This window comes from Berghia stephanieae, chromosome 7, assembly GCF_034508935.2.
Source record: "Berghia stephanieae isolate SIO BIC M18660-M18661 chromosome 7, UCSD_Bste_1.3, whole genome shotgun sequence".
Classification (NCBI taxonomy): Eukaryota; Metazoa; Mollusca; class Gastropoda; order Nudibranchia; family Aeolidiidae; genus Berghia; species Berghia stephanieae.
The window spans coordinates 36,446,629-36,460,421 of record NC_088366.1 but is presented as its reverse complement, the minus strand read 5'-3'; the positions used below and the strand labels follow the sequence as shown (position 1 = coordinate 36,460,421).

General features: G+C 33.8%; 1 protein-coding gene across 2 annotated transcripts in view; it reads right to left on the bottom strand.

Annotated features, from left to right (window-relative positions):
* The window catches only part of LOC144977174 (transcription initiation factor TFIID subunit 4B-like), a 29,949-nt gene that overhangs the window by 4,870 nt on the left and 11,286 nt on the right, over positions 1 to 13,793 (bottom strand). The window contains exons 6-13 of one of the 2 annotated variants that reach the window (XM_078922056.1): positions 13,253 to 13,471; positions 10,983 to 11,317; positions 9,821 to 9,996; positions 4,880 to 5,010; positions 3,090 to 3,215; positions 2,512 to 2,568; positions 1,802 to 1,918; positions 1,044 to 1,091 (exon numbers count right to left, since the gene is read on the bottom strand). In XM_078922056.1, coding sequence (XP_078778182.1) covers positions 1,044 to 1,091; positions 1,802 to 1,918; positions 2,512 to 2,568; positions 3,090 to 3,215; positions 4,880 to 5,010; positions 9,821 to 9,996; positions 10,983 to 11,317; positions 13,253 to 13,471 — 1,209 coding nt within the window. The remainder of the gene's footprint in view (positions 1 to 1,043; positions 1,092 to 1,801; positions 1,919 to 2,511; positions 2,569 to 3,089; positions 3,216 to 4,879; positions 5,011 to 9,820; positions 9,997 to 10,982; positions 11,318 to 13,252; positions 13,472 to 13,793) is intronic. The other variant, XM_078922057.1, reaches the window with a different exon arrangement.

Sequence of the window (13,793 nt, the reverse complement as noted above, 5' to 3'; positions counted from 1 at the left end):
AATAATTAAATTGGAATAAACAATATGATTTTAAGTCACATCGTTAAATTTTATGAAGGTGTAAATCATAATTATCAACAACTCTTAACAGCATATGCAATAAATCCTAATAGAAAAAGGTAATGACGGAACTGCAATGAACAGTGAACAACATGCTAAAGTAAAATAAAGGCAGAAAACTAATTTGCACAGGAATTGATCATTTACCACTATTTTTCCTTTTAATTAGTTACCCAAATTAGTGAAGAAATATGGTCAACTTTTTACAATGTGAAGCAATCAAAGACTAATAGGTAAGCAACCATTAAAGTTTCATGTTTAGACCCTACTCTAAAGCGCATTTCCCGTGGATTGCTTTTTACTTTTAATGACTTTAAATTTGACTGTTACAAAGTAGCCAAAATGGGCTTAAACAAAAACAGTGAAATTTGTCGCTCAACCAGTCAGTCATGATTGGCTGCCAATTTGAAAGGTTAGGTTTAGGAAAGCCCGCCAAAAAAATGTTTTCACAAAGTTGTGTGAAAACAGAGATGTGTTCAGAAATTGAAAGTTTTAAAAAAAGCATCATTTAACCCCAGTTATCCATCGATAATATAAATGAGCCGTGTGTTATGCGGTGTGTTGTGAAACATGCCCAGATTGTTGTTGTAAGTCATGCAGTGAATCATCCTCCATCTGACTATCTTTATTGTTTAATTGTTTCACTCTTCTCTTTGTTTTTTTTTTTTTTTTCTTTTCTTTTTTTTTTTTTAAATTTGAACAATTGACTGAGAATTTACAGGTCTAATGATGGTGAACTATTTAAGTTAATGGCAGTAGATCAAAAAGCACATTAGACACAAGGATCATTTAAAATGACTTACCCAGTCTTATTGTCTATCAAATAATCTATAACGTGTTGATAAGAGGGTGGGTTTAAGAAAGACTCAAGACTCTTTATGAAAGAGAGAGAGAGAAAAGTATCACCTCTTTGGTAAGAAAAATTATTAGAAGATCAAATGTGAATAATGAAATTCATAAAAAATGATTCCAAAAATACTTACAGCATTTCTGGATGATGATGTATTGGTTTGTACACTTCCAGTTGAAGACTGTCGAGGAGAAAAATGTAATTGGTCTCTTTTTTTTTTCATATCCTCATGATGTGGGAAATCACAGTTTGGTTAATTGTTTGTTACTCAACTATCTTTAGTCAGCAATGCTCATTACTGAGATCGGCTGAGGTAACATATATACAGATACAGAAACAACCCATGGGATTATTGTTTTAATATTCACAAACATTTTATTTAATTTTTTTTCTTCAGATGTCAGCTTTAAAATTAAAAAAAAAAAAACCATTTCAATGCATATTGACAAAAATTGCAGTGAACTAAGATTGATATTTGCATTTTACAACTATGATTTTATTTCCAATATCCATCTTCCCCTTAGCATCAGCTAATTCCAGGATATTCACAGTGTCTGATTTTCAAATGACTCTCATAAATTTCTCTTCTTTTACCTCCATTCTAAACAAATTATCAAAAGAATACAATACAATACAATACAATACACCTAGATTTTTGAATATCTATTCACAAAATAGTGTTTCCCATTTTTATTCTCCATCTTTACACATTAAATAAGATTGACTGGAGTTGAGGAGAGATAAAGTATCTGTATTCAGTCTTCATATTTAATAATGTACCAACGGATTATTAAACAATTATAAAGACTGAAAAATTGAGATCATCCACATAACTTTCTGGTATTTAACAAATGTTATAGATAGCATGGCCTGATAGCAAAGTAAACTTACTTCTGATGTTGTGGAATCACCAAGATCAAGTTTTCTTTTCTTCCTGGGTCCAATAGCTGCCAAAGCTGTTTCGTTTGCTTCTTTCTGCCTTAGTTCTTCAGCTTCTGCAAGTTGTAGCTAAAACAGAAGAAAAGCGAAACAAAATATATTTATTTAATATCAATTAAAAACAGCTTGAGTGGCTTTGTGTATGGCAGTTGTGACTTGGAGGTTCCTAATTCACATTTTCTCCCCACTCAAATGTAAAATGGGCATTGACATTTCTGATTATATTTACATCATATAGGTTGCAAATTAAGTGGGTACTAACCTACATTAAAATCTCATTTTAAATCATTTTTTCTTCCTGAATAAATGCAAACAAAATAATACGGCTTCTTTTTTTATTTTAATTTGATCTGCAGACATGCCAGGGTAACAAACAAAAACAAAATTTGTATAATTTTGGGGGAAAATCTGAATTGCAATCTGCATAAGACAAAAAAACACGATTTGTACTCTTATTCCCATGAATCTGAATTGTCAATTGCTTTATAACTGATGCAGTGCAATTCATTTTAACATTTAATGATTACAACCTATTTTCAAATGTTTTTAATGAAAATAAAAAATAATAGATCATGAGAAGGAAACTTTTTTTCCATCCCAAGAACGAACATTCAAATCAAGAATCCATTAAAATAAAAATCTGTATTGTGCAAATGACTTGCCTCTTTAGCTTTTTGTTTCAGCTTCAGCTGCTCAGGATCTTCATTTTTTGATCGACTCTGAGAAGAGAGAAAAAATACAGAAAGAAACAGATCAGACAAATTGCACAATGAATAATTCTTCATTACACACATTTCTACCATGAATTATTTCACAGCCTTTTTCATCAAATACACACTGTTTATTTAAAAGAAAGACAGACAGGACATCACATTGTTGTCTTTTATTTTGTTTGTTTTTGTTATTTGGCTGACCCAGTCTCATTGCCTGAGGTCCTGCTCCTCTTCAGACAAGTCTGAAGATTTACATGCATTGAAAATTGTGTCATGAAGTAGATAATCGATTTAGTTGTTTGTTTTCAGGTATTAAGTGGGGTTTACAATACGTATGGCTGTACTTATTTGAAATAAATATGTCTCAGACCTTATAATTCAAAATAAATTGCACCATTATCAAAAATACCTAATACATGAATAAAATAAATCAATATGGATATAGGATATTCATTTCGTCATCTCAGTTTTACCTAAGTCATGAAATGAAAATGGAAGTGAGGAAAGAAAGGGAAAGGTCATCTTACCTTGATGGCCCGCAACAGTTTCTCCCTCTCCCTCTCCTCATGCCTTTTCTTTTCCAGCTTATCCAACTCCTCCATAAATTTCAACTGCATCTTTGTTTCAGATTCCATCTCATATCGGTTATCCAGCTGTATGTAGAACAAAGAAATATATGTTGAAAAAAATTCAGTGCTATCAAAAAATGAACATATTTGTATTTCTTTATTTATTTTGCTCACCAAGATCTTTCCATTGTCCTATAATCACGATCATGAACTCATCATAAAACATCATTGAGGGGAAGAGAGCTAAAGGACAAGCATTGAGGCAAAGAAAAAAATGTGAAAATTATGTATTTTAAGCTTCCTTTGAATTATATGTGAGTAAATACACTAATTCTCTCCACATAAGTCGATTTATGTGCGCGCGAGACTACTTGTTATCTTATACTGTAAGCAAGTAAAAATTGCCTCTGTAAATAATAAAGATTTTTATTACTACTATAATTATTTTGATCATATAAAAAATATGACTTTTTTTTTTAATGTCTAGTTAAACAAGAAACCTCTATATAGTTTTAAATTCTTGTTCCCAAACATGAACAAAACAAAGGTAGGGTAATGCATTAGATCCAATATTCAAATTCTAACTTTGGCCATATTTTTACAGGCACTTGGCATCAGGAATGAAGGTTTAAGCGTATAAAATCTCATGGATTAATCACCCTTTTTATTTTATTTTTTTTAGTTCTCCACATTATGTGTGGTGGCCTGACAAAACCCATTGGATGTCGGAAAAATGTGTTCTTATTTTATTATGCAGGGTGATGCAATATTTTAAAAAAGAAAACACTAGCTTGGACACATATGTAGTGTATACTTCAAGTTTTTATTTCATGTTTTATAAACTCTCGATGCAGCCATCATTGGCAGCACAAACAACATCAAGCCGATATGAGAATTCATCTCATATGTGGCACAGCATGTCACAATTCACAGTGTTGATTGCAGCTGTTATTTCAAGTCATCGATACTTGTTGGAAGTGGTGGAATGTAATCTTGGTCTTTCACAGACCCCTTTAAGAAAAAGTCACACACAGTAAGGTCCGGGGATATGGCAGACCCAAGCACAGAGAGTAAGGTCTTGAGCACCCCTCCTCTTAATCCAACGTCGAAGCATGTCCCAGGGTTGCCAACCCAGGAGGCAAGAATTTACTGAAATTTTTATGCAAACACATAGGCCGACCCCTTTATGAGTGCTAAAAAGACATATGTATTTACTTTTTTTCAGTTTAGCAGGTGACTGGAAAATATACTGAAGGTTTATAATATACAGAATTCTGTACACATAAGGAAAATTGGCAACCTTGATGTTTTAATTCAAATAAGCTCTGATCCCAAGATGCCACAATTCAGCTAAACCGGAAGTTATACAACGACAGCGGTGAAATTGACACCCAATCAAATTTAGATAACTACTCTATCAAATAACCACAAATTCAGTCCGCTAAAATGCAAAAGACTTTAAACAATGGTGTATTATTTCGGCATATTCTTTTAGAATCACCCTCTATATATGGATAGAGGCACCATTTCTGAACAAAATACAGTTTGAATTTTGTAATTATCATATATAGGGCACAGGTTATTCACATTTGAAGGCAGGGATGTCAAAAATTCAAAAACTGAGAAAATCGCTTTTAAAGACAAGGCATACATCACAGTGGTTTACAAGCAGATCATTCTTTCAAATGTAGCTAAAATAAGAATGTGCCAGTTCTAGTTAGAATAAGGTTTTTAAAAAAACATTTTACCTTGTACATTTCCACCCTGTGTTCAGCCACAGTGGAAAGCCGAGCTGAAAGATCACGTAATCGTTCTTGAGTGGCATGAGATATTAAGTTGACAACTTGAGGGCTGATTTCTTCAATGCCGAATTTTTTGGCTGAAAAAAAGGAAAAAGCTCATAAATAACAAAATAATTTTTTTTAAAATCATAATTGAATAATATCAGAAACACTGGGACTAAAAGCACAAGAGCAATTGGGGGAGAAGAATACAGTGTAGAGCACATGTTTAGACATTTTATGGGGTTTTTTTCTCTCTCGTAAGCAAATACAGAGTTGAAATAAGTCTGTGACTGGCTTCAATCGATATTTTATATCAGCTTACCTCGGTGTTGAATTGGCGCCCGTTTTCCAGATTAATTTAACTAATTTTGTTTAAACTCTCTCATTTGCCATCAACTTATTTCTCTATTTATGGAAAATTTCTGCTCTTAAGCAATCCCACATTTATATTACGCTTGCTATGCAAAACAACATCTTTCAACAATAAAAATATTTGCAGCATTTCTATTTTTTATTGACATCTGATGCCTTTTGACCTTGAAATAAAAAAATAAAAGAAAAAGAAATCAATATCTATTCATCTTTAGGAGAAACATGTACACAATTCCACAACATGATCTATCATATTGAATGACTATCAATCTGTATTTTATGTACAATTACAGACCTGCCAACCTTCCCAGAATGAAAAGTGCATTCTATGATCCTAAAAAATGTATTTTTCAGCAAAAAAAAGTGTATTTTGTCCGCATGTGTGGAAAATAAAAGTGCGCAAAATACAAAAATTTATATAAAAGCTATCATCAAACCCAAATCAAAAATAAACTCCGATCTTCCATCATTCAAACCATGGGTGAAAGTTAACGGGGATCAATTTGCCTGAAAGACAGACCAGTGAAGCCAGTGTGCCTGAAAAAGATGCTAATTTTTTTTTTTTAACTTTGCTATATGCAACTCACCAGTTGAGTGCCAACCTTTCCAGAGTGAAAAGTGTATTTAATTCTATGATCCTAAAAGTTGTTTGTGTTTTTAAAGCAAAAAAAAAAAAGAGAAAAAAAAAGAAAAACGTATTCAGTCTGCATGATTGAAAACAAAATTTTTATATAAAAGCTAACACTAAACCCAAAGCAAAATAAATGATCTTCGTCATTTAAACACTCATTCGCAGCAATTTCTAGTAATTACAGTATTACCTGGTTTATAGCATTAAGATATAATAATAATAATAATAATAATAATAATAATAATAATAATAATAATAATAATAATAATAATAATCATATTTATATAGCGCCTTTCGTCGAAACCTCAAAGCGCTTTAAACAACAACAACAACAACAAATTTTTTAAAGAAAAATTCAACCAAAGTATCAAAACAATTAAGAGCATAAAAGGGCATCAATACATCAATATAAATGTCACATACAATACATTTAAAATTCAATTGAGTATATCCTGAAAAGATATGTTTTCAGGGCCTTTTTGAAAATGTCTATTGAGCTCGAGAATCTCACAGATTGAGGGAGATCATTCCAAATCGTGGGTCAAAATTTCATAAGAGACCTATCACCAAAATACTTAAGTTTTGTTTTAGGAGATGCTAACAATTTTGAATCGTGGGATCTAAGATTTCTCAGAGGTACGTATGGTTGGAGTAAGTGTTGAATAGGGACAGAAGACTCAAATACACCAAAGCAGATAAGGGCTATTTTATATTCAATTCTAGCCCGGACTGGCAGCCAGTGGAGGATTCGAAGCATGTCCTTTGTATCATCGTAATGAGATTTTCCCAGAACTAACCTAGCCGCACAATTCTGTACTCTCTGGAGCTTGTTTATTTTGTTATTAGGGAGACCAGCGAGCAGTGAATTGCAGTAGTCAAGACGTGACAAGACCAATGCAGAGACAATTATCTTCAAGGTGTTGAAAGGTAAAAACGACCTCATCTGTGATATTCTACGGAGCTCAAAGTACATAATTTTCACATTATTGTTTATATGCTGATCCATAGACAAAGAACTATCCAGAATGACACCTAAATTTTTAGCCTTTTCAGAAATAGAAATATCAGAATCAGATATAGTTAGAGTAGGATTTGAAAATTGGAAAGACTTTAATTTTTGCTGAGTTCCTATCAAAACAACTTCAGTTTTGTCTTCATTCAACAATAGCTTATTAGAAAGCATCCAAATATTGATGGAGTGACAACAATTTTCTAAATGACAGACAAGAGAGGAGAGATCATGAGGAGAAGCAGATTTATATAGCTGCGTGTCGTCTGCATATATGTGGTAATTAACAGAATGGGAGCGTATTACACTGCCTAATGGTAAAGTATAAAGGGTATAAAGGATAGGACCTAAAACCGAACCTTGCGGGACGCCATATTCTATATAGAATATATTCTATATGTCATCACTTTAAATTTGTATAGCAAAAGACTCAGGAATTGCAATACCAAGGGCTATTATTATCCAAAACACCCCAAAGAAGTGATCAAGAGACCCCAACTATGGTACTTGTTTTGATGCTAGTGTTGGTATGGGTTGTAGTAGCGATGATGCTCTAGTGGTCGTGGTGATGATGATGATGATGTGGTGGTAGTGGTTGTGGCAGTGTCAATGCTGTGATGGTGGTTGTAGCAGTGGTGACTACTACTACTACTAGGTATTACAACTACTACTACTTTTGGTTCAAATATGGGAAATACCCACCCATGTGATATACAAGTTGAATATCCCAAAAATAGTCTTAATGTCTTTTTTAAACCTACAGCATTCTTACAGCTTCCCATTTAATAATAATAATTTAAAAATTAGACTCATACAAAATATTAAAGAAAAAAACATAAATTTAAACAGTCAAAATAAAGTATTTTCAGTTGTATTGTAAAGGGAAATAACCCATTTATGTTTACGTTTATTGGCAATACAGTCCTTGATTGAAGGCTTCATTGTCAAAGATGTTGGTTCTATTTTATTTTCACTTGACAAGTTCTATTTAACAAGAAGTAGAAGCTTAAATGAGATCCGAGACCATTTGAAGTATAAAATAAGCTTATATGCATAATTCAATGCAAATCTTCAAAAATGGTGTGAAAGGGTTTAGTGAAAACCAGCGTTTAATAACCAACTGAAAAGATAACTAGTACAACAGATAAAATGTATGACAGAAAAGTGACACATGTGTTCACCTGTCACCTTTGAAAGAAAATTAAATAAGTCTACACAGGACTTTCCTAGTATTAAAAGTGAACGTTCCATAATGATAAAGCCGGCAGGCGATTATTACATTTACTAAAAAACCGGAATTTCCGGCATATGTCGACGAACTTTCACCCATGATTCAAACATTCATTTGCAGCAACCACTAGTAAATACAAAATTATCGGTTTATCAAGAAACTAAAACTTAATGACCATTTTAAATCAGTATAAGGCTCAGAAATTGCAATATCTAAGGATATTGCTTTCGAAACACTCAAAGAAATGACCAAAAGACCCCAAATATGTTGGTAGTATTGATGCTAGTGCCTGAAGAAGAGGAGGTGGGGGTTGTAGCGATGGTGGTGGTGATGGAAGAAGTGATGTGATGGTGGTGTTGTGGCAGTGACAATGCTGTGATGGTGGTTGTAACCGTGGTGATGATGGTATGAGATGATGATGCTGATGTCCTAAATGAAGTTGTGATGGTGTATCCTGCCAACCCAGTAAATCAGTTGAAGGTTTTGAGATAAAATATTTGTGAGAGTGGTCTTCAATCTAATAGAGATGACAAGATAATTTCCATTATGTTATCAATTGATCCATGTCTCTCTTTCTATCTCTCTCTCCCTTTTTTATAGCATTTACTACTCCTCCTTCTACAACTACAACAATTCCTACAACCACTATTAGACTATTACTACTACCACTACTACTTCTACTCCCACCACTATTACTACTACTACATACTAATACTATTACTGTTGGTCAAATGATGGGAAATTCACACATATCACAGACAAGTTAAATACTTCTAGAGGATTCATTTTGAACCATTTTGTTCCTAAAGCTGCCCAGTTGGTAATGAAAAGGAAAAAAAAGAATCACTCATACAAAATAATAAATCTTAAAAAAAGATCATTCAATTTTAAAAAACAAAATAAGAGTAATTTTAGCAGTTATAAAGGGAAATAATCCATTTATGTTTAAGCTTATCAGCAATACAGTTTTTAATTGAAAGCTTCATTGCTAAAGATGTTAGTTAGATTTAATTTTCACTTTAAATTTTCTATTTAACAAGTGGTAAAAGCTTAAATGTGGCCTGAGGCCATTTAAAGTATAAAATAAGCTTAAATGCATAATTCTATGCAAATCCTCAAAAAGTTATGAGAAAATATATTGGTGTAAACCGGCAACATATAACTAACTGAAATGATAACAAAAGTACTGTGATGTATCATTCAGAAAACACGGTCAACAATTGATGTATGACAGGTTGTCATTTTCAACATCATTCATGCTTGAGAAAAAAAAATCAAAATATTACAACAACTACTAAAGGAATCGTATCCACGTATTTGAGTCCAAAAATCGTACTAAAAAAACCAATTAATCCTACCGGTAGGCAGGTCTGCAATTACAACACCTCACTGAATATGCTTAAATCCTATATGACCATGCATATCTAAACACAAACAAAATTATATGTTGTTTCCTGCTTTTCTGAAACATGCTCATCTGACAATCTACCTGCTTGTCTGAAACATGCTCATCTGACAATCTAGAGTTCAACATTAAGCGTATAGCCTACTCTCTATGATAATTATTGGCAGTTTTACCACACGACGACATATCATACACACCTTCAAAACTAAATCGCAGTCTTAAGAACATATTCAAATTCTAGAATGTTTTCTGCTTACCAATAACAGTCATCTTCTTCAGCAAAGGAGAAGATGAAAGGAAAACTTCCTCTCTACATGACCGGACTTGTGCCCCTATTGAGTCAGCATTGGTGGTGGCAAGTATGTTTTTGGATTCCTCTGACAAATTTACCCCTCCCATTGTAGCAACATCATTGATGTCATCATCCCCGTCCCTGTAAAGTCAAAGTAAAGACAAAAAGTGTCACAAGATAAAAAGATTGAAAAATTAACAATAATAATATAGAATACCCAAATGGGTATCAAATATAAATTAAGCCAAAATAAGAAACCTGCGAAACATTAAAATTTTGTTTTTCCATGGGACAAGAACTAAGTTCCATATTTTCATGACAAATTTTTACTTTCCAAAACAATCCCAAAGTGGCAATCCCCGCTTTTCATTTTTCAGTTCTATAAAAATAAAGTTGTCTCTTATTTTCATTAAGGCCAAAAACGAATCATTTAAAACATTAGAATTGTAAATCATTATTAAAACCAAGGAAGTGAGACTGCATCTTACATGGAGTCTATGAATCTTCTAGTCCTAGGAATAATTTTAATTTTCCTGTATAAAAGCATGCTTGGTGTTGAGATATCTTCATATGTATTTTTAGATTGCACATCATGAAGGAGCTCTCAAAGGCTAAATAATCTGAGCAAACAAGTTTCCCTTCTGAGAAATGAAAATGATTTTTTTCCTCTCCTCTTCTTGTGGCCTCTAAAAGAGAAATTATGAAATTACATCAATGTTATACTAATTTTCTCTTATGTCATCAATATTACATGGATTTCAATATGAAACATTACAAGATTGAAGGATGTATTTTTAGGCACGGTGTAGCTTTATTGTACCCATTCATTTCAATTCACCCTCACAGAACATGCATGTGTGATATTAGGTTGTTCCTAATATTGTGCAAAAATTATATATTGACTCATCAGTCCATTCATAAACATATATAATATATGTCAACCAAAATATTGGTTCAGTTTTTGCAGTAAACCCTTTAAAATTAAAAATTGAAAAAAAGAATCCCCACTTGTAACAAAGTCCAAATATTGTCTTCACCTATTTCAGCTTCATTCAGATGATTCTATGCCAATTGATCTCATGGATAACGAGTGTTTTACCATATTTCAAATTAAACAGATAACTTACTTTAATGATTCAAATTTCCGTTTCTCACGGTGAGCCGGTACAATAGGGCTTGCGTTAAGTTCTGCTTTAACTTTTGATGGATACGACAAAGGTGACGATGAAGAGACAGGTGTGGGCTGAGCCCGAGGAGAGGATGCCTGGGATGGACGGACGGGAGGGGTTTTGCGTACTACCGGATGTGAAATTGTATGTGGGGGACGGATAACAGGTCGGGGACGGGGAGGGGCATGCACCATCACTTTGTTTCCTCCTGGAGCTATGGCTAGTTGAGTGGCAGCTGGTTGGCGAATGGGAGCCATTTTACTACTAGCTGGACCTGGTGATGGGAGCACCTTCTGGGGAAAAAAGGAAAAATTATAAAAACAAATTGAAGCATTTTAAAAATAAAATCAATTGGTACGACTGCCAATAAAAAAAACCCAAAAGATTATTTTCAAAAAAATCAGAATACCATTTTGTCACTGGACAATTTAACAAGTTTATTTTTGCCAAATTTTAATGTCAATCAAATTGGCCCACTCATGTTCAATGAATGGGCAATCTAATTTGGATTCTATACATAATGAACTAAAGAGGTTTTTAGAAAATAAGATTTCGACATTGTTTCCCAACTGTAACAAAGTTTTATTCTTGAAATTTGAAAATTCCATCTGAAATTATAAGAATGGCATTAGACTTAAAATGTCATCTTGAAACAAAGTCCAACAATATTGAGAATAATCAGTGACTGGGGAGGTGAATGATTTCAAAACATGTGATTAGACATATTTAATACAAGCAAAAAAAGCTTTTATGGACATGAGAAATATACATAGTACAAGTGTGTGTCAGTGATATTGTATGGCTTTGAGAGCTGGACCATGACCAAAGAACCCAATAAAAACGTTGAGGCATTCAAAATGTGGTGCTTATTATTATTATTATTATTATTATTATTATTATTATTATTATTATTATTATTATTATTAATAGAGAACAACTGAGTTCTTCCAAGTCACATGAAAGCGAAAGTAAAAGTTTGTGGCAGTGAGCAAGGTGAACGTTCTAGGGGAAAACAATGAACGTTGTGACATCGCTGAAGGACTTCACTGCAGTTACCTGGTAATTTAACAGAAGCAGCGAGAGACAGCAAACCAATTAAAAATGGAAGTAAGGACTCGTAGGGTGTGAAGACTGGTAATGAGACGGGTTTGGAGGAGGGGGGGGGGGAGAGGAATCAGTGATCAAATGGTATAACAGACCTACCATTTCAAATGCCGTTGAATGATACTCCCACTAATCATCCCCATTCCTCTATACAAGTTCCTTTGATCCTTTAGCCTGCCATCTTCCAAGTGACCATGACTAGGTCATCCTTTATCTGCTGCTCTCCCCCTCCCTTCGACACCTAGGCAACTGTTCATTGGCTGCCACCCTATCCCCTCCTTTGACCTCACCACATATCAGCCTTCCATCAGCTGCCACTCCTCCCTGTCCTCTTCTCTGTTCACCATTTTCTCTTTCTACCCCTATTAAATTGAACCATTACATAGCAGGATATGGCACTTGATAATAATATACCTGGTACATTTCTATCAGCAGACAGCAGACCCTTTTTAGTCGAATTCCAACTGGATATCTAAGTGCGTGACAGATTTTACTTAATTTTATGGGGGGAAAATATGTTATCTCAAATTGAAGAATCAAGACTGTCCCGACGAAATAGAGGCAGTTGGCAAGCCTGAGAGATATGTGGAGAAACCTCCGATGCCTGGGACAAGCATAGAACTTGAAGGCGAAGACATCTTTAAGCATGCATTTTGCACAAATTGTCCTCCTCCAATTGGAAATTGATATTAAATTTGGAAGACCCCTTTTGTAGAGCAGTGTTATCTCTGTCAGAAATGATGATAGTGCTTAACAGACTGCATGTCTCTTCCCTGATGTCTTATGTAGACTGTTCATCATCAATTTTAAAAACGTCAAGTGAGTAAAGCACGGTGTACAAATGCAATCTATTGTTTATTATATGAAGAAACCTTCTTAAGTCTGAAACAAGTGCATATTTGCATTAAAAAGCTCCTAAAAGTCCATGAGAACTTTAAATTTGACCAGGATACATTAATTTGTAACCTTTGTTTTTAATAATAAACTTCGTACAGCTTTGTCATATCTAATCATCTCAGATATATTTCTCTTGAAAATTTCCAAGGGTGTGAAGGTGGTGTTAAATCAGTGATAACAAGAAAAAAATAACTGAGATATTATTAAATTGATTTCGTAAAACTGACCTGTTGAGGGAGATTAGAGGTAACAGGCCTCTGTGTGAGTGTACCAGTGGCTGTGATGACATGTTGTGTGGCTTGAGAGTGAGGAATGGACGGATGGGATGAAGGGGCGGAATTACTCTGGGGCTGGGGACGAGATATTCCACCCACTGGTGGAGGGCTCACACCCTCTATCGTCATACGACCTTGCTGCATGCACTGGCGCAGTAAAGGAAGACTTCTCTGGAAAAAAGCGAAAAACAGCACAATGGAGATTTATCATGTTATTTATGTGATGAGTTCATCTTTAGAAGAGGAATACATTTAAGGTTTCAAAATAATGAGATGGACAAAATAAATGTTCTGAAAAAATACTGTCTTTGTCTAAATGTCCTGGCAAAATTTGCTCTAATAACAAAAATTCCTATTTCTTCAACTAAATTTTAAACATAATTCAACGTAATCTTCGATTTCAATCACCTCATGCCTCATTATAAATAGTATGCAATGATTATCACCAAATGACATGATGAAAAGAAAAATTATGGGTACAAAGAAGTTATGA